Source organism: Pseudomyrmex gracilis, unplaced genomic scaffold (assembly GCF_002006095.1).
Source record: "Pseudomyrmex gracilis isolate BER0280 unplaced genomic scaffold, ASM200609v1 scaffold_25, whole genome shotgun sequence".
NCBI classification, from domain to species: Eukaryota; Metazoa; Arthropoda; class Insecta; order Hymenoptera; family Formicidae; genus Pseudomyrmex; species Pseudomyrmex gracilis.
Genome location: NW_018020609.1, coordinates 462,754 through 487,419, shown reverse-complemented (window position 1 = coordinate 487,419; position 24,666 = coordinate 462,754). Strand labels below are relative to the sequence as shown.

General features: G+C 39.7%; 1 protein-coding gene across 2 annotated transcripts in view; it reads left to right on the top strand.

Annotated features, from left to right (window-relative positions):
* The window catches only part of LOC109852190 (platelet endothelial cell adhesion molecule-like), a 363,548-nt gene that overhangs the window by 293,668 nt on the left and 45,214 nt on the right, over window positions 1-24,666 (top strand). For both annotated transcript variants that reach the window (XM_020423118.1, XM_020423117.1), the window contains 2 exons: window positions 8,627-8,835; window positions 12,799-12,934. In XM_020423118.1, the coding sequence (XP_020278707.1) occupies window positions 8,627-8,835; window positions 12,799-12,934 (345 nt within the window). The remainder of the gene's footprint in view (window positions 1-8,626; window positions 8,836-12,798; window positions 12,935-24,666) is intronic.

The window sequence follows — 24,666 nt, the reverse complement described above, 5'->3', positions numbered from 1 at the left end:
ATATTTCGGTTTAAACATTAAAAATTCTAAAATATATATATATAAGTTTTTGTATCTTTCTTCTTCTTTAAAAAAATCCTTTTGAACCGCGAATCCTTTGGACCTACATGCTAGCTGTCATCGCGATGACAGGTGTTGTGTTCACCGACACGTTAAAAATAAAAACAATAATAGAGTGCGCGTCTGTGTTGTGTTAATTAGTAATTTAAACAATGTATATAAAAATATTTTCTTACACATCTTCTTTTTTATCTGCGAAGATTCTTTGTGTTATGCGGTAACTTTGTGTGTATCAAACATAAATTGAATATAATCAAACAGAGGAGACAAAATGGCGGCAGGCGTCGCGCATTTAGCTGATCAAAATTATACTAGACGTAACACGCATGTATGGTAATTGGTTAGCGCGAGACTACTTTAGGTAATTACAAACTCCCGTAATTGAAGCGAAGCGACGTGCATTCATGAATAAAATGTCAACGCACTCGGGGAACTGTGCCTCCCGTCGTCGTTTAGCGTAATCCTTATTTATGTCATTACAAGTAACAATTGGCTCTCGCATATATCTCATCATTGCACGGACAGACGCAAAGTTTTCATTTCCATTTGTCCGGATCGAATGTCCCTTTTATTTTTGTTTGCGCGGAAGCGCAATTTGTCCCCGCTCTCGGTAATAACTTTTCAGATTGTCGACAAGTCCAAACCCCGGGCTGGCGCTCTACTCGGTCTCCTCCCCGCTTTTCTAGCGCGCGGAAACGGAGTTCTCTTTTCTCGAATTTCTTCGTGCTTCATTATGATCTGCCGCTTGTCAGCGTTTTTAACAAACGGTCCGCCCGTCGCCGAAAGTCAGACGCGAATTATTATTATCGAAAAACTCTCTGCGCTGGCATTTTCTCCTATCATTATCGAATATATAGTTTTCGCGAGTTTATCGCAAGCAATTATGTTGTCGGAATATTAGCTGAATTTTTTGAGATTCTTTCTTCGCGCGCGGATTCAACAATTTTTCAGTGCTCGTTCTTGAACATTTAAAAAGATGATAATAATACGCACACATGTATATTTTTCTGTAATAATTCATAGAAACAATCATTGCGCGTTTCTCGAGATATAAAAAATTTTTCAAATCCGCGCAATATTCTTTTTTCTTTATTTTTAAATGTTTCAATATAGTTATAGTTCAAGATATTGTTTTTTTGTGTGTGAGATTATATTCTCTGACATTTCTCTTCAGTACTCTCGCGACTGCCTTGATCGATGTGCGTTATCGACAATATCTGTACCGCGAAAGGCGAGTGGCAAAAAAATCACAATTTTTTCACGCTCGCCCGCGATTGAACTATCACACTCGGTGTAATAACTTGTAAAGAAATTGGTTAACTTGAATTTCGCTTAACGCGCATGTGTACAGCGGGAAAATGCATTTTGTCGTTACCTGTTTTGTTATTTACATGTGATTCACTGCAGCTCGCTCGGTGTTGTTCGCGTTACTCCCTAAAGTCGAAACTTCCGACGCTTCTTCGTCGGTACGCAACGGCAATAAGTTGAACCAGATAGGGTGCTATACATTAATCGGCAGGGGAGTTGATAGTTTAGAGAGCTCGCATTTTGCGGGAGAAAAGGTATCTTCCTCTCCCTCAAGCGAGTTCTTAATCGCGCGAGAGAGAGAGAGAGTAGCACCGGTCGGTGTTTGCGACAAATGAAATTAGAGCTCGTTTTACCTTGTGCGAGATATTGTCTTATAAATAAGCTCCTTCGCATTTGCTTTCAACCTTCCCCAAAGCGTGAGAATGAACTAACTAATCGAAATTAAGTGACTTCGGAGATTCTAATAAAAACATAGCATGTGCGAACGCTGCGTGTAATTTACTTTGCGGAATATTTTACGACCATAGTTTCCTCGCAAACTTGTGAACACGCGACTCTATTTCGAAACAACGAGACGAAGAACGGAGGTAGAAATCCCTCGGATTCGCGACCTTTGAAATCCCGAGCATGAAGGATACGAAGAATCGCTACGAGAGTCATGTCAGTTTTTATAAAATTTTAGATAACGTTATCGGAAACTTATCTTGTTAATAGACAAAAATTAATAGACAAATTTGTGCAATTAATGATGGAGTTTTATGGAATTATTGGCATGTGAATATTCTACTTTTATATATTACACAGATTGCTTCTGTTAAAAATTATTATTTTATTAAGGGCGTGGTCCGTTCCTTTGTGCGCTCTCTTACCTAAGCACGTACCTTCCAAGCTTATCGTAATTTTTAAAATTATTCTTTTATTTATTTTTTTATTCTATACTAAATATTTATATATAAGATATATTACGTTTAAAATATTATGTATAAGAAGAATATGTGTAAAAGATTGAACTTTCGTTTTTCTCTATACACATGTTTTGTTAATAACTTTTCAACGAACGCGGTGAGCATTACTTAAAACCTTTTGAAGGTCACTCTGGGTCATGACCTTAATAATATATGACAAACTCAGAATTGTCGGAAGCTGATCCCCTGATCGGCATATTTACCATGTTAAGTCGTCGGAATTTTCCTCTATTTTGGGAATGTCGTAAATCACGAAATTGTCCTGCTCCTCTCACAAGAGGAGAGACAGCAACGAGAGTATCGAGGCGGTAGGCCCTCACCTCGATGCTTTTGTATAGAAGCGAGAACCGCGTCCGTGTGCGTAACGTCACGCACATTGCGACGCAATAACATTTTAAGAATTTCCACCACGAAGGAAGGGGATAGAGGGATGCCGGATCGTGCCGGAGAGTAACGAGAGTATCGGGAGGGTTAGGAGAGGAAGTAGGGCCTTTCTCTACCGCTTCGATACTCTCGTTACTGTCCGACACGATCCGGTATCTCTGTCCTTTTCCCCTTCGTGGTTTCGGAAGTAGGGTTAATTACCGTCATAAAGCTAAGTCGAGAGAGATCATAAGAACCGATCGTAAACACGTTGTTATTGATTCGACACGCTGCTGTGTGTCCTTTGCTTATTGGCTAATAATCGTCGGACGACTCGAAACCCGAAAGGTTGCGCACCTCTGAATTCGTTCGAGAGCGCAGAAACTCGTTTGCGCTCGTAGCGGTCGGTCGCGTTAGAGTGAGCTCAAGCTTTGCAAAACGTAATCTCCGAAGTTCGAAAGAAAAGGATATTTTTCTCCATTGTGCGCTTTTATATAATAAAAACATGGAAAACCATGGAGTAAACATGGAATGTGAAAAGTACAAATTATGCGCGCTATTCTGTTTCCTCTTCGTAAATATTACAATGAGAGGTAAATAACAAAACTGAAAATGTTTGTCAAGTGTTTGTCGAGGTACTAAAATTTCACATGACGATTTTACGTATAAATTTTCAAAATAACAGATGCGCATCCTTTGGCGCAGTTCGCGGAATTAGTATTTGCAGACGTCTCTCGCTAGTAACGTACTTTTTTATGCCGCGTCGATTTTCTCGAATGTAATATCTAATAGAATCGTCGCGTCCGTCATCATCATCTAACATGTTCGACGATTTCTTTCTATCCTTGCGAGTTCAGAATGCGAACAAAACAATTTCAGTAAAGTAGTCAAACTCCAGTAATTTCGAGCATTACAATTTTGATTTTGTTACGGACGTACCAATAGTTGATTAATTAAGATAGTAGTTTGATCATTTTAGTAGTTTCGTAATATTCCTCCGTTATTGATGATTTTCTAATTCTTTGATTCTTGAACGATTGCGCAACTCGTAAAGTGAACATTTTACAGTCAAACCTCCCAAAACGTGTACAAATCCACTCTCAAAACGCGTGTATATTTTCTCCTTCATCGCTTTTCCCACCACTAAGTGTGATTACAACCGAAAAACTGTGCGCTAGCGCGAGATGAATTTATCAAGCAAGTCTTTGCGCATATTTGAGGTAAAGAGTGAGAGAATAGGGGAAGTATACGTTTTTTGGGAGGTTCGACTGTATATCCGCTCTAAGGAAGAGAGAATACATATCCAGGTATCGTTTCATATTTCATCTTTTGTTAGCGGTCGATCGTTAACCGGGCGAGAAAATAAATTTGAATTTTATGGAGAATCGGTACTAAGAGTCGAAATTCTTAGAGTTTTATTGTATCGCGCAATGTGCGATACACGTGTGCGGAACAGCGCGAGGAGAGAGACGGGAGGAGCGGAAACCGACAGCAAAATATGTCCGCATCCGCATACTTCGGTATTGTTGAACACCGAAGCGCACATGTGTGATACAAGTGGAGGGGAAAAGAGGAGGCATCAGCCGCGTTCCTCTCCTTCCAAAACCCGACGGACGGTGTATTTCGCGTTTATCTACATTACTGTATGAGGAAGTAAAGAAACGACTGACTACGTGCCGTGACAGAAATATGTTCGTTTGTATTTTCGCGAGATTGCGAGCATTCGGTGTCGTTCCATTACGCGCGTTTTCACACAGCAGCGCGGCGATGAGAAATACACGTTTTGTTAAAAAAAAAAAAAAAAAAAAAAAAAACGTACGAGCCATCGCGCGCGCGCACGCTTTTGTTTCGATTTGGTTTTTATCACGTTTTACAGTCAGTTTTTAGTAGAATATTGTTTCTGCTCTCTTCTGGATTAGAAGCGAAATATATGTAACGGACGGTCTAATTTCTCAAATGTCCATCTACGAACCGGAAGTGTCGGAGAAAAACGCGCGCACGCACGCGGTATTATAACAGTCGGATGAAACTCGCGCCGAAATATCGCGAAATTCTAACAACCATAGCGATGCTATGTGGAAACGACGAGGCGCGCGCGCGCACAGCTCGCGTTCACAAATCGCGTAGATCGTATTTAACGAAATTGGTTTTATTCGCGTCGATTGCACCGTTTAATACTCGCCTCGCGCGGAAATATCGTAGGATTTTTTACGTTTTGACTATATTTTTCGACGGATTATCTTTCCGTTCGGTTAAATCAACGTAATTTTATCGCAATTGAATCTGTTTGCTACGCGCGCGGTCACGAAAATCAACGTTATTTTCGGGATTTTTATTCCACGTAAGTTTAAATATCGACACGTGTTGAAGATTCCGCCGCTATTTTTCATCAACGTACGAGAAGTCTTAAATCGATTCAAAAAAAAAAAAAAAAACCCAAGTGGATCATTAGCTAAAATCGTGTAATTAATTTTCCGAGAATTAATTGCCGGGAGTCTTTGAGCGAGCGGTATTTTGACGCAAATTGGTTTTTCTCGAATAAATAGCAAGTTAATTTATTTATGAAGTTATTATTTATTGCAAATAATTATAACGAACATGAGTATGTGAATTTTCTCACAATGTTTACCTTGAAAAAAGAAACTGATTTATATTTGTTATTATGAATTTGTTTGTTTACATCCGATATATACACACGGATAAATTTTACCGTCATTTAGACATCAAGAATATTAAGATCAAGAAATATTAATCTTTATGCGGTCGAATTATCGCAATTTACCTGAGGAGTTGGACGTTAAAAGCTAAGGAGTATTCAAATTCATATTTCTCTTCGTTATGCCGCTCTCTCGATGCGATGGATTCCCGACTTTCTTTGCTCGTAACACAGAGAAGACGAGTTGTTAAAACTTTATTATAAATTTCAAAGTTGGGAAAGCGGGGAAGCGATGAGATGATGGTGGCGGAACAAAAAGAGCAAACGCGGCCACTTTCCATCAGAAAGAAAGTCTTGCTAATTACAGAGAGGGAAAGAATATAAAATTTTTCTTGTGAATTCATATTAGTATTGTGTATCGCACGGAATATATATATATATATATATATATATATATGTATATAAATTTTTTTTACGATGTCTGTCTATCGTTTGAAATATATGCAAAAACTTGTTTCTTTTAATATAATATAAATTTTTATTTTCTTTTCACATATTTGTCTTGTCGTACCTGCTGAATTAACATCGCATTACGCGACAATTTCACGAATGAATTTATATCGTTATTTTATAAATACTTATATATCGTTGATATAATTTAAATACTCTTTTCATTCGGGAACTACTCATCAAAAGCTCATTAAGCTGTTTTTCTTCTTATAATTTAGAAATATTAATAAGTGCTCTTTTTCTCTCTCTCTCTCTCTCTCTCTCTCTCTCTAAGTGCAGTCGATATATAGACCGGACTGACCTTATTTACCGGTTTCATAAAATATATTACCGCCATCATATTGGCTTGTACCGCTTGCTGAAACGAGGCGCCTTTATGAAAGTATAAAAATCCATCGTCCCAATTGACGTCGCCGAGCAAGGCAATTTTCGTGTTGCGTGGCGCGTTTCCTACTTTCAAAGGAGAATTGCTGAAACGTAAAGTGTTTCGTTAAATTAGCTTTCTTCACGAATAATTAGTCGTAAAAGGCCACGCTATCCGAGTATAAAAAAAAAAAAAAAAAAAACTTATAACCCGTCGGGCGGTCTCGAGAGTTTTAAATATACAGGTGTGTTGTGGGCGCGCGGAATTGACGCAAGGGGATGGTGGCGGAACCCCGAGTATTGCGTCTCTCAAAAGAAGTCTCCGGAAAACTCACCACCGTGCGCCGTCATGTCGGTCTACATTTTTCAGGATGCCTTTCAAACGAAAATTAAGCAGGAAAAAGCTTTCACAACTCTCTTTCCGCAAGTCTTATTCTCGGTAAACATGGAAATTCGCATCTTCCTGCTATCAGCAGACTTAACTGACACGATCGTCAGGTCGAATGAAAAAAATGTTTTGGAAAACGCAATATACCGTCAAATGTGTTTTTTACAAGGAATTTCACATTTTTACGACAATCTTTTTTTGCAACATCTGTTCGTGTGTGATAGAAATTTCTTTTCTCTCCGATATTCTCTCCGGTATTCTAATCATATCTTTTTATGAGATGCATATGCGTTAAAGTATTAGTCGCACAAAAACAATGTTTGTTATTAACGTCAAGCGTATGTGTACAATTTTTATTATCTTAAAAAATAACTTTATGTGCATTTGGCAGTAGTTAAATATTTATCGTTTATATTTTTTATTTTTTTTTGTCACAATTCCGAGCGCACTGCAGCTCTTTTGTATGTAGCACGATATTCGCGGCACCGTCTGTTTCTTTCTCATTTCTCTGAGGAGTTCGTGTGTAACATGTGCACTATATTAAACACGCTCGGAGTTCTTTTTATTCGAGCAAACTCATTACGCGTGTAAGTCGCTCGAACGAAATGAGTTGTTTATTTTTTTTTTTAACCCGCTTGCATATCAAGTATAAATGACGTAGCGTTTTAATGCCCGTCGCGATATTAAATTTGTACTCAAAATGAATGAACAAAGTTTGTGCAAAACAGTATTTCAGTGTTGTTTTTCGAATCACGGAAAGAGAAGAAAACAATACGTACGGATGTGTAATTTTGTAAATTTTATTGTTTAATATGATTTGGACGCGAAAGAATTGTATGTTGATGCGAGGAGAGAAAATAACGATTGTTTTGTAATAACGCAGCTTCGTCAAAAGCACAAAGGCCGGGCAAACATAAAATATTAAACATTTTACGGGCGAAAATGTAGAATTTATTATACGACAAAAAGAGAGACGGAGAAAGAGAGAGAGAGAGAGAGAGAGAAATTTTTTTTTTTTTTCAAAGAACATAAAACAATGTTCGGTTTTAACGTGAAACTGCAATCACGTTTGAAAGCGTTGCTGTTTCCGTTAGGATTAGCATCCAATACGCGACGAGCAAGTACACAACATTATTTGCGAACAAGCCGTCAACGCGTTGCAATAAACGAGAATGCGAGCGCGACGAAAGATTTAAACGTTACCCCCCAACGTGTGTGTAAACACGTTTCCGACGCGTGAAAATGAGCGCGGGCGCGGAACCGCCCGCAGTAACGCGCAAAATATCACAATTTCCTAAAATATTGCGTGACAATATGTTTCTGATGTCGCTCTCACAAGAGGCGGAAAGTCAACCCCGCGGGAGCTTTGCTCCCATTCGTGGCTCGTTGCGAACATTCCCGGATGTTTCACAGTGTAGCCCGGAGGTACCGCGTAATAAGAGCCTCATACTGTGCCAAGGAGTTGCAGAGATCGGCTCACTTCTCTCTCTCGCGCTCTCTCTATCTCTATCTCTCTATCTCTCTCGCTCTCTCTCTTTGTTTTAATACGAATGGCATCGAGCGCTCGGATTCCTTCCGGCTTAATAGGTCGAATCGTCGATAATCCTCCTATAACGGATTCTCAGCAAAAAACACCGCGTTTATTCGAGCGCGAGGGTTAGTTTGCGGAGCAACTCGCGTACGCGAAGAGGGAGGAAGAAGAAAGGCGAAGCGCGCAACGGGGGTTGAGTTTAATATATGTATGCGAGTGTGTGTGTACGAGTGTGTCTCGTGTGCGGACGTGAGAGAATCTTCGCGCGCGTGCGTGTGTTTTGCGGTCGTGGTTCACCGTCGCGCGAGAGGAAGCTGCGAAGAGAGAGAGATGCGACGGGAGGGGAAATTGTCATTCGGCGGAATTGCAATTTCTCGCTGACGCGTGCTGTGCGCCAACCCTCTCTCGCGCGACGAGTAAAAGCGGACTAATGATGCGCACTAGACTTAATGCCTCGTTCCTGTTCTCATTTTCTCCAAAAGGTGCGAGCTGCCTGCAGGGGGTCAGAATGGAAATAGTGCCCGAGGTGGTGCAGCGTGGGCAGGGAGTGATTCTGCGGTGCTATTATGACCTGGAAAACGCGCCACTCTATTCTCTCAAGTGGTACAGAGGAAAGCACGAGTTCTACCGATACTCGCCCGGCGACGACCCGCAGATCAAAGTCTTCAACGTGAAATTGATTCACGTCGACGTAAGTTGATTCTCTCTCACTCTGCTTTTATATACATAATAATCATCAACACGATCGCGCGTATTGAATGAACATAAATCTTCGCTTTTATATTTCACGCTGTTTATGTTTGATAAACATAACAATAATAAACATAACAATAATGACAACAGATAATGTTTCTCAACGAAAACGCGCTGATTACACGTCACGCGCTGCATGTTCTATTTGCTGTGGCTTTTCCGCGACTCGTATGTATATGCAACCAACTGTAAATATATCCGTCTCTTTTAAATGTCATTATACGTGTCAATATATAAAGAAGGGCGTGTTCAGCTCTAAACGATCGGTCGCGTTGCACGTCCGTCGGGACGTATTTAGTAATTGGGACACACTCTCCGCACAACGCGAGTCAACGACCGTGAAACTATATATACGGTTATTTTTTTTTATTTTTTTATTTATTTTTTTCTCGGTCCGAGCAGCGCGTGGATTGACGAGGGCAGGAGGTTGGCGGAAATATGTGGTTTCACCGTATCACCGTAAACGCAAACCGCAACGCGCCGGCCCGATGCCTCGTTAACAGCACCCTTGACCGCTGTAATCGCCGTAAAACAGTCGGCAGCCCCGGTAGCGCGCTTTTATCATCGCTCCAACATTTCCGTAGGCCGTTTACGCGCGTCGCTCGGACCAACTCCCGCACCCCCGGCGGTTTTCGGGAGTGGCGCGGCGGCGCCGCTGTGTGTGCACCACACGCGCTCACGCCGCACCAAAAACAAGCCCCGACGGTTCCCGTTGTGTGTTTCGGTACAGTCGAATGAACGACCTGACAAACCGTGACAACACGCGCCGCGCGCGCGTTCCCGTTTACGTTTATCGTTTCGGAACACGGACAGCGGGAGCGGATTTCTCCGGTGACGAACGAGAAGTAATGCGCCGCACCGTGAGGGATATAAAAGCCTCGATTTCGAAAAATACGCGCTCGCCCGTGCGACACCCCGTCCCTCGAGATAAAGAGAAAGAGATAAAGAGAAAGAGAGAGAACGTGTGTAGATTTTGAGCGAAAAAATTGTTTTGTTACTTGCTCGGAGTTTTTTTTTTTTTTTTTTTTTTTTTTTTGTTCCTGACCATGTGATATTTGATTTACCGCGTATGTCGGTCGGATCTACATCGGAAATACATGTTTCGCCGGGATTTCGATGCTTTGCCTTGCTTCCGCGTTTGTTAATACCGCAGCACTCCAACCGCGCTACAGACAGATACATTTTATTTAATAGACGTTTATATTGGGAGTGAATTGTTAAAGCGCCGCGCGCGCTCGCATAGCGGAACGCCCGCCCGCATCCGGAAGGATCGTCGGCGCACTTTTTATCAAATTTTCTGGTCGCCGTATAATGTTTGACCGTGATCGTGTGTGTATATATATATATATATGTCGTGAAACGCGATAAACGTGAAAATCGTTATTATATTGGCGTGCGCGCCGGCAACACAGTTCAAATGCGAAACCGAAAACTTCTCTCGTATAACAAAATTCCGTTTCGCGCGCGCGTACGCAAAGAGCATTCGTATTTTGCGGGGCAGGTATTTCCACGCGCGTGGTAATTTCACGTACGCGCGTGTGTGTATCGCGAAAGTGCGAAACAGCGAGTTAACCGATTCGACTCGGCGCGTTTGCGGAGAGAATCCCGAAACATTTACACGAGTCAACAAAGCGCCACTGACCGGGTGTGTAACACAGAGCGCATTATGCACTACGTTAAAAGCGCGTGTTCGTGATGAGATATAAAGCCGCCCCGGACGGTGTGTGCGCATCCTCGTATCGGCGTATTTAACGTGGCTTGTAGCCATCGCGCAAATCCGAGCTTTCGTCGGATAAATCGTCGACAATTTTCGCGGCGTTACGATCGCAAATGAAAAGAGCCGCGAGATCGGCTCTGGTAACTCGTCCGCGATTCGCGATTGTAATCGCGGCGACAACGTTACGCGCGCGTCGTTTCATTCTCCAACGCAAAAGACCGCACCGCGGTCCTATTATTCCGCAATAGCGTGTTTCCCCGAAGTCGTGACGGTTTTCGTTCCCGATGTATCTACTTGCAATTCTCCGAGCAAAACCAAGTAGCTCGTTGAAGAAGTATAGTAGATATCGCGTTTCCAGCATATTGACATTGCCGTCGTCGTCGTCGTCGTCGTTCGAGCAGCAGCAATTCAGTCAAGTATCGGACAAGAACGATCTATAAAAAGGACGAAAATTTGTTGCAACGGACGCCTGGCTGCTGCAGCTCGATCGTATTTCGTCTGATGTAGAAAGAATTGCGAGTAACGATTTTACGTCACGGACGTATTAAAAATCTACCTCGCTCACATAGAAAGAGATGGTATAAAGGCAACTTAATAAAAGTGATAAAACGTTACGAATTGATGAGGAAAAAAAAAAAAATGTGAAAATATAATTTCGCATTAAAATGATTAATTTTACGATTGATGAGAACTAGACGATGGCAATATATTTCGGAAAATTTAATTTCATCGCGTATTAAAATTCTACCACACAGATGAAGACTATTGAATTAATTTTGTACAAATGACAAGTTTCACGCGATTGATGCGAAATGATACAGCAAAATGGAGAATTTGATTTGTCACATTTAAAACGTAGCCAGCACACACACACACACACACACACACACAGTACAATTTTGTGCGTCCGTTGCGATTCGATATTTTTCTGGTAGCGTTCGATATATGTGTATAATATAATCGCCCGCTTGCTCGAGATGCAGTTCGAAATGCTTCATTAATTTTTCATGCGCGCATCGGATTGATACCTTGTCCGACAGAATTGATGTCTCGCACGGGAGTTGTTGTAGTCCGAACATTAGCGGTCTGCGAGCGATCGATTCATACGCCGCGCAAATATTGGTTATCTCACGCGCGTGGATATCAGGTGTCATCGTCAGGATTGGGAGGAGGGACGACAAGACGCAACACGCCGGGAAATTATTCTCTGGATATCACGAGCCGAGCGAGAAAGAGAGAGAGACACGGAGAAAAAGGTTTCATATTTATTCCTCCCGTGCGGCGCGTGTGAGCCCCCGAGCTTTTGTTTTTCTGTTTCTGTGAAGTCGGTGAGTGCGTCCACATAAATCAACGACGGAAAGAGCTCGCTTGCCTTTCACGCTCGTCAAAGAGTACGCCTCACGGTTAACTCTTTCTCTTTCTCTCGTTCCCCAACCATCGACGCGTCGTCCCATCGCGCTCACTTGTACCTCTTTCATTATTTAAGCCCCGCTAATTATGCATGCTTCGTTTTGCCTGTTCCGATTAAACCTTGCTCCTCCTCGGACTATCTCTCTCTCTCTCTCTCTATCTTCTCTTCTCTTCTCTTCTCTTCTCTTTCTCTGTTCCTTTTTTGCCTATGAAGCCGCTTCAGACCTGCTTCCGTTACCAAGCTTGGCTTCTCGGGCCACTTTAGACGAGTGCCGGATAATTCCTGATAAGGTGGCTGTTCTCTCGAGTGGACTATCCTTCGACGCGACGAAAGCCAGGATATTCGTGGAATATTTAGTGACACGGCGAACGTCTTGTTTTTTCAAGAGATTTTATCTCTCTTTAGATTATCCGCGAAAAATTATATACTTCTCGCCAATAATTTTGTTTTTATAAATATTCTTTTCGAACAATTGAGAGTAATTTTATATAACAGTTATATATAAAATTATAGTCACGACAAGAAGAATTAACATAAGAATATTATTTAACAACAGATATATGAGATCGTGTAATCATGTGTGTGTGTGTGTGTCTGGCGAGACACACGAGTATCATATTACGGTCAAAACACGTTATCTGCATGTAAGTGTCACGTTGCGATTTCGCGACCATAGTAGCAACGTAGGTCACAGTGCAATACGTGTGTGCTTCCATTTTCCCCCTTTCCTCTTACATCTCATTCGGACGTGTGTGTGTGTGTATATGTTTCAGAGAGCAAAGTCGAACACGAGCCAGGTAACGCTCTATGATGTAGACTTCTACCTCGCGGGAACGTTCAGCTGCGAAGTTACGGCGGACGCGCCGACCTTCTCTACACTTGCCGATTCGAAGAATCTCACCGTTGTGTGTAAGTACATGCTTCACATTATCGCGAAAACTTTGCACATAATAGGAGATAATAGGAGTAGATTTCTGTTTCCTGTGTGTTATTCACGACGTACGAAGAAGAAAGTAACTCTCGATCTTCGAAAATTTAACGCTTTCTCGTATCTGACTCAGTAAACACGTATTTAAACATATTTTAAATACATTTCATATATTAAACTAATTTTTTTACGGTATATATTTGAATTTTGTGAGATAACAATGTTCTCGCGACATTGTTCTAAGATACATGTGCGAAGAAATAGTAAAATTAAACACGTAGCTCGAAAGAAGAAATTTTTTTCCTAGAAATATCAAAACCGCATAATACGATTTCGTAACGAGTAATTAAAAATTCGCTAGTATTCCTCTGAATCTTCTATGAAATATAATTTTTAGAGAATTCCGAGATTAGACATATTTGATGCTGCGCGCGTAAAATCAGGTCAGCGGTCGTGTCTTTTTTTTTTTTTTATCTCTGTTTAAGTAAACGTAAAAAGTTTTTGTATAATGTTTCACAGTTTTTGTATGTGTGTGTGTGTGTGTACGTGTACGTGTACGATATGGTTTTAAAAAAATTACGTGCAACGCATAATTAAAGCCGGCATAAATATTCTTTCACATGTATTTTCTTTTAAGCGCTGCGCGCACTTCCGAATGAAATGGGCAGTTGACTCGTAGAAACCGCTTCTATTTAAATGTAAAAATGGAGTTGGCTCACTTTTTGCGCTAATAGCCTCTTTTATGGGGAGAAAAATTGCAGTAGTTTGTTAACATATTAATATTTGAAATTCACATAGTTTAAACGAACAGCTGTCATTACGCACCTTTGTCTTTGGTCAATTTAAACTGGGATAAAGAACTTAATTACTTGCTTACACCTCCACATTGTGGAATATTTGTTATTTAAATCGCGACGTCCCTTGAATTTAACGGTTTACGAGAACAGTTGTAAAATTAATTTCTAAATGCATTGGCAGCGTGCACCTGCGCTTTTTATATAATATTCGCAAAAGTAATTTCGTGTATTTGCCCGCGAACCATCGCTAATTGAAATTAAATTTTTCATTTAATAAGATGCGCGCGAAAAATCGAGTTTATACATCCTCGACTTTACTTATGCTGATTTACTCGTCTCGGTAATGCATATTCACGCAAAACAAGTCGTAAGTCGACGCGCGTTCAAAGAGCTATGCATATTATGCGCAGCAAAGTGCGCATCTGGCAATGGAAGTTCTCTCATCGTCGTCATCATCGTCGTCGTCGTCGTCGTCGTCGTCGTCGTCGTCGTCGTCGTCGTCGTCGTCGTCGTCGTCGTCGTCGTCGTCGNGTCGTCGTCGTCGTCGTCGTCGTCGTCGTCGTCGTCGTCGTCGTCGTCGTCGTCGTCGTCGTCGTCGTCGTCGTCGTCGTCGTCGTCATCGTTATTAACTCTGTCGCGTTTGATCCGCCTATTGAATCTAATCCGTGTGTCGTCCTCTTCATCGCTGAATTGATATCGGCTTGTCGAGCGTTCACTTAGCGCGATATATGCATATAATATATGTATATATATTTGGCGGAGTGCTTTCGTTTTGATTTGTATGTGTGTGTGTGTGTGTACAGGAAATAATTTTCCGCGCATATTTCTAATTGACGCAAATAAATTTATATTAGATTATTTGCACACATATATGAATTTGTTTCAAGTAGTCAATATCGCGCGTATCAAATCTTGTATTTCAAATAAGATAGAAATTTTATACTTGAGAATATTTTATTTTGACAAAATTTTTAATTTTTACGCGCAGAACAGTGAATATTGCGATTATCGAACGATTTATTAATTTCGTACATTGTGCGAGAGAAAAACGGGTGTAATTAATTACACGAAATTTGAAGTTAAATTTGTGTAATTAAAAGTGTGTCGTTTTGCATTCCGTTGATAATTGCGTGACAAACAAACTGGATAAAGTGAATTGCAAATCACTCATTTAATGCGCATAACTGATGGATTCCGTAACGAATATTAATCAAATTATTTATCATACGCGACATGTAAATATTACAAGTATTACATATTTATATTGAATAAAAATGTACTCTATGCGCGTTAACTTGTTTATCACATCATTTATATAATCCATAAAATTGAATAGCGTGTATTGCTCGAATTTTACAATTAAAAAGAAAATCTCTGGATAAAAATTATGTGAAAATGAATTTTTTACGACGAATCGCGTGGAAACGCGATGTTTGTTTCAACAGATGTTTTATTTTCGCAATGAAACTTCTCTTGTTATTTCTTCGTCATATTTGTTAAATTTATGTTATCGTGGAGAATCTATATTCGCTGCTATATAGCCGATTGGATTTACGAGCATCTGGAGATTTTTACTCAGCGTTCGCGCTATTGAACGTGTAAGGGTCTCGCGATTTATTCAAAGACGAGGCGACCGCGAGATAGTAATTTCGCCATATATCTGCGTCCGCCCGAGCACCTTTAAATCTTCCCGCTATAAGTTACCGACGCATTGTCGGGGCTATATACCAGATGCTCTCGAGATATCTCTTCTTCCTCTCCCCTTCTCTGTAAACTGCGGGAAATCGAAGATTTTCGCAGTGCGACGACGTGGTGGCATTAGGGATGCGCGAGTTGTGCATTGCAGAGACGCGATTTGCAAGGCGAGAGAATTGAAACTCTCTCTCCTTTCGTATATAGCATAATTAAGAAACTTGCACGCGCATACGCGTTTGTAAATTTCCGTCCTTCATTTCCCTCCGATTGCTTATTAAAATTAAAATCAAAATGGATATAAGAATTTTGGGATTCTTAATTTATCAATTAATCGAAAAAAGGATCAATTTTCTATTTACTTTCTATTTATCGAATTAATCAAAAGGTGTTATTTTTATTTTTAAAAGTTTTCCGAATAATTTTGATATCAGACTCTAAGTGTCGTTTATAAAACGTTTTTTTTGCAACTTTTGATTTGTTGATATTTAAATTACTTTTTGTTTTTGTTTTGAAATATTTGGAAAAAATTGACGTATGACGATTTCCAATAACTTTTTTCAAGTAGCGTATGCGTACCGAACATCACAAAAGTAATATCCAACACACGTGTTGTAGGGACAACCATCGCGATGGGCTTATCTTCATTATGGTTTCTAAAATTGTTAAGTTAGGTTAGGATTAGGTTATATATAAAATTATAGTATGGTTTTTAAAATTTAAAATTTTCTTTTTGAAATTCGAAGCTTTGTTTTTGTCAGGTTATTTAGCAAGAAAAAGTACACAACATTATAACTCAAATTTTTTCAGAATAAAATCAGTTTGAAAAGCAAAAAGTTTATTTTCTGTGACGTGATGTTTAATATTCTCACACAATAATACGTAATCGCGTGCGCGCATACGTGGATTTATGTCAACATATATAATATTTTGGTTTGTTTATCAGAAAAAGATTTTCCCAATATATATTTTATTTTTGTACACACGCGTTGCACAGTTATTATTTTATTTGTTTTTCGCAGCTAGCAAGTTTCATAAATATCATGTACAACAAAATATATAACAATTTCAGCTTTTTTTTTTACAAAAGCGAGTAACAAAAGAGAAAAATATAGTAATTACAAAATCGTATTGCGTATGGGATAATTTGGGTTTTTATTTACGCATATGTTTTGAAGCGCGTAAGATGTGGATTTTCGTTCTATATAGAAGAACAATTTCGCGTTATTGTTAGATTGCAAATACACGAGGCGCTCGCGCGACGAAAATGAGGTGGGTTTTTTTTCCTCTCGATCGCTTCGAGCCAGAGATTCGAGCGGAAATATATTCGCGGAACGGAATTTCACATATATATTGAAATTAGAAAACCTACGCGTCGCGAAACTTATTCGTGAAATATGCAACGCGATCTTTCTGGATCTTTTCTGTCCCGGAAGGAAAAGAGTTTATTTCGCAACTTCCGTGACATCGAGTGAGTTCAATGAAAAGGATCCTATATAACGTCTTAAAGCGCGACGGCGACGATTCTGCGCGCTGGAAAAATGCTTGGATATCAGAAATTCTGTTCTCTCTCCTCGCGCGTTTTTCCCTCCCTCTCTCCCTTCTTTCCCCACATCGCTGCATCTTCCGCGCAAAGTGGAAACAGAGTGCTGAGTCTGCCGACACATTCGAAATTTACATCGCTTGTGTATACATGCATTAGGAATAACCTTGCATTGTACTACACATGTTCAATAAATGTCGCGCGATTAATTATTACTGCTCGCTAAAGACCTCTAATGTAAATTTAGATTATTATTAATACAATAGTTTCGGTTCCTTGAACGGTGTTGCACGGTATGGGTAATAGCAGAGTCGCATAACTCGTGTGTGAAAGGTATCACTGAATTACTTAAAGTATATATATATATAGGGAGTGCATTGTGCTCTAAGCGTGCACAACGCCGTGAGTAACACGGTGCGCTCCATCACTTCATTATTTCATGTCCAAACGCGAGGTACGCCATTTCTAGAAAGCGTTCCATCAGAAAGAAAATTCTCCCGGAAACCTCGTTAAGAAGAACGCGAAACGTTGGGATATCCTTTGAAATTGCACAACGCTGTCCGTAAAAGTAACTTGGTGTTTTTTTTTTTTTTTTTTTTTTTTTTTTTTTTATATACAATAGCGTTACGTGACAGTTGGATGTATGATGCGTAAGTTTTCCTTCGCCACCACCTCATTGTCCTGGGCACCATAGCTTTTTCAGTATTTATTCGATCCCATAACGAATCTCGAGATGCTTCCCTTTTCTCGTGGAGATCTGAGAAAACGGGCGTTTTCTTCTCGTAACCTCGTGAATTTTTCAGATCTAATATCGCGGCAATTAAGGCGCGCATTAAACTTCTATTAGAGGAAAATTTGCTTGTGAAATTAATTGTTGAACAAGAGGGTGCCTTTTGCATTCTTGAGACTTAATTCGCCCGAACATTCTTAATTTTCAATGTTAAATATCCTTCCTTAATTATTCGGAATCTAAACTAGCCGTTGCTTTGTCTTTGATCTCTCTCTAGTGTTTCTCTCTAATCTCAAAACGAGAACTATATTCTTTGGAGATAATAAATATTCACATCGCAATTATCAAATTCTCATTAACTTTTTTCTTATGTTCTAATAGTTAATTTTGTAATCTAAAACGTTCCGCAAAGATAGATTTGTAATTTTTAACATTTTTCGAAGATATGATTGTACAATTTTTTCAAAAAATAGGCGTGATGCAATTTTCAAATTGGACTAAACAATTTGTCATGGAAAATTGGAAAGGTTTGCTCGGTTATGTAAATATGCGGCACGTTTACGTCTGCATATCACTTAAATTAATTAATTTCGCTTAAATTAATTTTCATACACATCTTTCTCTTTCTCTCTCTTTCTCTTTAAATACATAATTATTGCGTAATTAATTCGCTTTTCCAAACTAACACATCGTACATATATTGCGCAAAAGTTACAATTATTGATATTTACTTGTTTATTTGTTTTCTGATAGTTGTTCTGATGAGTACGTTACAATTTAAACGTGGTTTTCGCGGATCTTTTGCGAGAGGCAGTAGATTATATTCGGAAATATAATTAGGTTTGAAAAAGTTACATTTTTCCGAATTTAAGCCGAAACGATTTTGCGCGCAAAGTGCGACGTATAAGTCGCGCCGTAAAACGTAACGCACACCAGTTACTTTAAAATTGCGCCAGGTTGTACGAAAATCTCGCATAATTCCACTTTATACGAGCGGGGTGAAGTTGCCTATCAAAGAAAATAGCACGTGTATGTTAATTTCGAAATTTCCACGTACTCGCGCTCTTAATGTTCTCATGAATGTAAAACAGATTCAGATCCTAATAAACCGCTCGAGAACAGTGAGTATTATATATGTATCGAAATTACGTGTGATTTTGCTTAAGCACGTCTTTCTCGATTCAACAACGACGACGACGAGTGCGTAACAATCTGAGAATCACGTCTTATGCGCCGATTTATTTCTCAATTCCCATTAAATTCGGTTTATGCGCGCAAGTTATCAAGATATTTCCCGCATTCATTTTGATTAATTCACGAGGTCTAAATACACGTACGTAGCTATACAAAATTGAAACGCGCGATGTTAATATAATTATTTTCAAAAAAATGTAGCGCATTCGCGCACTAATTTCTATAACAATTTTTTTTTTTTTTTTACGTAACGGTAAACACAATATTCATTAGCGATTATATATTGTGCTGCACATAGCACGCATACTTTTGGCGCGTAATATTGCTTTTATTGTGGAAGCTTAATTGAGTTGTGTTACAATAACGTTTCTCGTTAAATTTTTTTGCATCTGAAATATGATTTAAATTTAAGGTTTTTAACGGTAATTGTCTCATTATAACTGTGCGCGCAGTTTATATATATATATATATATATATATATTTCGCAAAGTATTTATTAATTAATATTTTTTAAACGATGATATTTTTTTAAAAATAATATCAAAGTAAAAACTTTTCCGTCAGTAACAGATGCATGTGAAACGCGCTACTTTTATTTTGACCGAAGAAATATGCGTCACATTTAATTGGCGCGCCGGTCCGGTCATTTACTTTTACGGGGGACATGTGGAAGGTTGGCTATCAAAAATTTGTACATATGTGGTAGTATATCATCCCAACTTTGAAATTGACTTCCGATAAGCGGAGAACAAGATTGATGATCGAATGATGCGTGATGGTTGTCGAAATTTCTGGCAACGGGTTGGCCATTTCAATCTGCGAGATTCAAGAATCAGTCATATCGTTCAATATCATCCCCCGGCCATCAAACGCAGACAAATACTGCGTTTTGTGTATATGTATGTATATATATATATATATATAAACGTTTTGAAATTGTTGTCGCCAACAACAAATCAAGACCTTTGTCATTGGATGATAAATTTTAAGTAGCATTCGTTCACAGTTCACGGTCGCTCGTATATCGAAAGAAGCAAATCGATTTATCGCTTATTCAAGTTTGTTTTACGTTGCTAGAAGTTCCGTCGCTTTTTCTCGTTTCGTAACTATTTTCAGCCGTAACTATTTATTGCGTTCCCATCCTATCTTTTCTCTTCCTCTAGGTGGTGCTTTAATTCTTCTTTTTTCTTCCTTTCGTCTATTCCCGGTTGTGCTCCTCCGTCAAATATTTAAAAGTTTCCTCTTTTTCACCCGAGTCGTTGTAAATGTATCGCGACTATTTTTCAGTAGACAAGACCAACACGCGGAAAACTCGATTTCGTTCTATATATACTCTAATTGCGGCGCATCGCTTCTTCGTTGTTCATTTTTTTTCTTTTTGTCTTTTTTTGTCTTTTTTTTTTTTTTACTATACGCGATTTCGTTCGATATTTCACCGATTCGCATGATTAACGAATTTCGGTCGAGAGGAATAGTCCGGGGCCGCGAGGAATATCTGACGCGTCGGGCGTGATCTGTGAAGGTTCCATTTCCAACGTAGACTTCCATCGATCACGCCCGTGCCCGGGATTCGTTACCATTGGCAGAGACATAATATCTACGGATCGCCTTCTTATTAGCGGCACTCGAATCCAGGCGAGGAGGAGAATCTTTCACGGTGGAAGGCGAAGTGCTATATTCGCACTCTCCCTCTAGACGGGATATGAATTTCATATTTTACGATAATATCGCGGGATATGTTCGCAGAGTAAACGAATCTCTCGCCCCCTCTTCTCTCTCTCTTCCTTCTTCTTTACTACTGGTGGTGCAGTTTTCACATGCTCATGGGAAAATCGTATCAGCGCGAAGAATTTTTCGCGAGCGCCGTTACCTTCGGCTGGGGCGTCGTCGTTTGTATCGACTTTCTTGCGCGGCGCGCGTTAAAATTTGCGCGGGAATGATAAATCGTTATCGCGTAACACATATTTAATCGAAATCTAGAACGGAAGAAATTCTCGCGATACTACAAGTTACGTAGATATCCTTCACGTCACAGTAAAAGTTTTATCGCGTAATTCTCCCGCGATATCTGACGGGAGTTCCTGTTATTTTTTTTTTCTCGCGTTCCACTTTTCGCGTTATTACTGGAAACACTTCGGGGAAAAAGCAGAAGTAATTACAAATTTTGCAATAAACGTTACTAAAGCTTTCATCAGTTATGGAAGAAATAAGGTTGAAAAAAATATATCATATATATGTATATATATATATATATATACATATTGTATATAACGTTATGTAATTTTGCAGAGTTTTATATTATAAAAATTTTTTCGCGCGACAGCTTTAGGAATATTTTAATTTATTGGCTTTTTCTTAATTGCGTTTTTTAATTTGTTTGGTTAATTTTGTTCGTCGTGCAAAAGAGAGTCGTGTCTGTGATGGTAACACATTGAGTGCCGCGTAGGGTTAAGCGAATGGTCCGCACTAAAGATAATTATGTGTCACTTAATGACACGAAACACTTCGTGATAATGTTTGTTTCGGTAAATATTTACAAGAGGTTACTTCTCTCCGACTTCAATGAGGTTGACATATGTTGTCAAGGACGTCTTCCTGAGTAACAATCAAAAGGTTTTAGCCAATCAAAAATCTTTTGATTGTTACCTCAGGGAAGTGATCTTGACAACATATGTCAAGCTCATTGAATTCGGAGGGGAATGACCTTTTGTAAATACTTTACTTACGTTTGTTTCTGTACGAAATGATCAAAACTGCCTGAGCAGAAAGTTTTAGCATTAGGGTCGCCGATGATGTGTCATTCGACGTGTAAATATCATCATTTCCTCTTGAATTCATAGTCGCGTTGAGCGTTTTTTGTCCTCGAGATCGGATATGCATCTTGGGAGTTCGCTTCTTGCAAATGCTCGATACTATTATTCGTACATACATAGAACGCGATATGGTATCTAACCGGGATGCGATTAATCGTTCTATCGTTTCATGAGTCGTCGGTTTATCGTCGCCTCCGAGCGGAGCTTAGAAGGCGTTTCACGGTTATTCCCCCCTCGCTTTACTTGCCAGCAATAGCTTCCGGTTTCATCTCAACTACGTCGGCTTCAAGTGCTTCGTTGTATAAAGTACACACATACGAAGCCCCCGTACGTAACGAGAAGGAGATAGTAAAGTTGAGTGGCGTAACATTATATATAACATGATATCGACGCGATTTCAATTGATTGAAAATCTCGGCGCACATCGTCTGTATTTACCTCGCGACATTATTCTACTAGAATGAAAAAAAAAATAAATAAATAAATTCGAACTGTAATCAAGCGAATTAGTAACCCAAAAATTAGAGCGGAATATTTTACCGTTTATACGGCACGCATCGAATACACTTGCGGCGGCTAAATGCCTAACTAATGCCTCAATTAATATGATAATAAGCCCTAACCGTTTTAATTTCGGCGCCGACTAGTCCAAATGCGCGGCAACATGAATTGCGAATCGCCAATTAGCATGCATGCTAAATAAACTCCGATAATTTTCCCGCGGAATTTGATGCCGAGGGAAATTGACCGCGGAAGTTCTGTCACGCGCAAAATAGTTCTCACGCTTCGGATACACGCGGTCTAGTCAACATCGTTTGTATGTTTTAATTCGACAAAAATCCTTGTGCGCGCGCAAGACGCCGGGGTTTTTTAACACACAAACGTTCACGAAATGTAATGTAATTCCGGTGATTTGCTGCCGATTTTCTTTGCGCGCAACGTGCGCGCAAGCAAGAATATTTTTTCGTGCGAACACGTGAATAATGTATACGCGCAAAAACGCGAAAAAAATTTTTTTAATTTTTCCGAGTGGAGCGCGCGCGCAACAAGCACTTAATACCTTCGACCGCTCTGATAGCTTAGTGATAAAGTTGAAGTGCTTTGTAAATTGACGGTCGCGCTTTCTCGGCTCGGCGCATTCAATTTTTTTAGAAGTATTTACTCAAACCGCGAAAGATTGAGATATTATGCGCGTAATATAATATTCACGTTCAAACTGCAAATATATAATTCATTTCAGCGATGAATTAAAACGTCGACGTTATCCTATCAGAAAAAGCGTGTGTAAATAATCATTTCTCTCGATATTGATTGTTTGCCACTTTTATCTCAACGCTGATTGGACGTTTCTCGGATGTGTTTTTCTGATTCATGTCGTACGTATCAAAAAAACACGGTAGTGCCTCGTGCCTCAAGAAGTTCATGTGCAACGCGAAGTCGCGCGAGGCACTTGTACCTCTTATACGCGCAATTCGTGCGATTGAGAAGTGAGGCGATTTTCATGGAGCAATATCACAAGAACTTGACTGAACCAGTTTCGTTTTAGTCTCAATCTGCTTCAAAACACTAAAAGCAAAGTATTCTTGCGTTTTTTAAAGTTACGTGACAGGAAAGGGAGAAAAAAACACCACGACTTTCTCTATTGTTCGAGTTTGATCTTCATGCAATATTTCTGACGTCTCTCATATCTACGTTATGTGTATTATATGGTTTGTAAGACGTATATAACATTAAATACTATATATATATATAATTTGTTATAATATATATTTATAATATTATACTTTATATTGTATTATTATGTATTATATACATACTACAGTAAGGTCACTGACTCGGCCGCGCGGCCTTGGCGGGGTCACTGACCTCGGTCGCGCGACCGTGGCGCGGTCACTGACCTCGGTCACGCGACCGTGGCGCGGTCACTGAACCGGCCGCGCGGCCTTGGTGGGGGGACGGTCACTGACCCGGTCACGCGACCTTGGCGGGGTCACTGACCTCGGTCGCGCGACCGTGGCGGGGTCACTGACTTTGGTCGCGTGATTACGGTGTATATGTGTATATGTGTGTGTGTATTAGGTATATGTAGATATAGAATATTATATATAATATATATAATATTTTCTTTTTTACTCTTTTTTCTGTCACATGACTTTAGTCACGTGTTGTTTTTTCATTCTTTTCTCTTTCTTTTATTTTTCGAGTTTGATTTTCACGCGTTATTTCTGACGTTTCTCATATGTGTGTTATATGGTTTGTAAGACGTGTATACCAGCTGTCATCGCGGTGACAGGTTGTGTTCACTGACACAACACGTTAAAATAAAAATAATAACAACGTGCGCGTAGCGCTTGTGTTGTGCTAGTAATGTTAAAAATCGTACGTGACACGTTGTTCACGCACAATATTTTTATGTGTTTTTAGTTCTTGCGTTTTGAACGAGACATTAATTCGTATACGCGCGCTATCAGATTTTATGAATTCAATTATTTTCTTTTATTGAGAGAGAAAAAAAACTATCAGATTTGTGTGAATCCTGTTCCGCCAGAAATATTTGATTCGCGCGTTTGAAATTCTTTTGGAAAATCAGATTATCCCCGACGCGATCTCTATTTCACGTTTGAAGCATCGCGACGATTAACAAATATTCAATATGAAGTTTGCTGTATTTACGCAAGGTTTTCGCTTATTCGCGCGCACGCATGCGCGAGCGCGATGTAGTAGCTAGCGTTATTCGCAGGACACTTCATTTCGCGCTGTGGAACAAACAAGCTTTTAATCACAGTTTCAGTTTTGAAGCTATTGTCTTTGCGGCGCGTTCCTCGCTCGCGTCGCACCGTTACAACGCAAAACGCGCACAATCAATATCCCGCGTATACTCGGCGCTTAATATTTTTCAACGGTTACCGCGTAGTTCTCTCGGAAGGGTGAAACTGCCTTTCGC